At 48.2% G+C, this 1,117-nt stretch overlaps 1 protein-coding gene across 1 annotated transcript; it reads left to right on the top strand.

Annotated features, from left to right (window-relative positions):
- The first annotated feature begins 367 nt into the window (after positions 1-367).
- On the top strand, positions 368-853 carry LOC149942660 (uncharacterized protein B0403.1-like). The gene has a single exon (XM_090179505.1). The coding sequence runs from the start codon at positions 368-370 to the stop codon at positions 851-853; it is 486 nt and encodes a 161-aa protein (XP_090035631.1).
- The last annotated feature ends 264 nt before the right edge of the window (positions 854-1,117 follow it).

Genomic DNA, 1,117 nt, shown 5'->3' with positions numbered 1-1,117 from the left:
CGACATACAGAAGGCCTTCGATACCGTCCCCCATCACCAACTTTTCCGGAGTCTCCAGGCAGCGGATATCTCAGGCTTCGCTGGATACAGGCCTTCCTGACCCAACGATCCCAACGGGTTGTCATTAGAGGTGCTAAGTCCTCTTCTCCTGTTACCAGTGGGGTGCCGCAGGGCTCGGTATTGGCCCCCCTGCTCTTCACCATTTACGTCAATAGTCTACCAGCTTCTGTCCACCATGCCCTAGTCAGTTTATTCGCAGACGACACAAAACTAATCCACGTACTCTCGACCAGCACATCCCACGTTGAACTCCAGTCTGACCTATCCAGGGTAGAAGCCTGGGCAACTGAGGCTTGCCTCTCGTTCAATGCAGCCAAATCAAACGTTCTCCATCTTGGCAGAAACAACTCTCGTCACACTTACTATCTGGGGGGGCCAAGCCATACCACCAACGAGCTGCATCCGAGATCTTGGAGTTCACATTGATGAGAAACTGTCCTTCTCCGATCACTGCCGCACTGTGGCCAAAAAGATAAACATGTTTACTGGCATGACCCGGAGGACTTTTCACTTCAAGTCCCCGAAACTGATCAAGACCCTCTTCAAAACCTTTATCCTTCCACTACTGGACTTCGCGTCACCAATTTGGTCCCCACATTTCAAGAAGGACATTAACCTCATAAACAAATCGTTAAATACGTTCACTAAGCTTGTCCCTCAGCTGCGCGATGTCTCGGCTGACGATCGCCGACAGTTCCTTTCCATTCCCACGCTACAAGAAAGACATCAAGCAAATGACCTAACCGAACTATTCTCGATTGTGTCAGGCTCCAGTTTCCTTCATGAAGGATAATTTTTCGAGCACCCACATTTGAATTCCACCCGCGGACACAACAAAAAACTATTCCTACCTCGCGTTAACACTTCTTACCGCCAGCGCCATTTTACACACCGCACCCTCTCCATTTGGAATTCCCTCCCTCACGACTTAGTGTCTCTACCCTCAAAACATTCCTTCACCCGTACCCTACGCTCCTATCTTACCCCCCTCCTGTGCTTAACGTTTTACTGTATTCATATTGGTTTTATATATATATATATATATATATATTTTACT

Source organism: Leiobunum rupestre, chromosome 6 (genome assembly GCF_980474605.1).
Source record: "Leiobunum rupestre chromosome 6, qqLeiRupe1.1.hap1, whole genome shotgun sequence".
Classification (NCBI taxonomy): domain Eukaryota; kingdom Metazoa; phylum Arthropoda; class Arachnida; order Opiliones; family Sclerosomatidae; genus Leiobunum; species Leiobunum rupestre.
The sequence above is the reverse complement of the archived record's forward strand: the minus strand, read 5'-3'. Positions and strand labels throughout refer to the sequence as shown.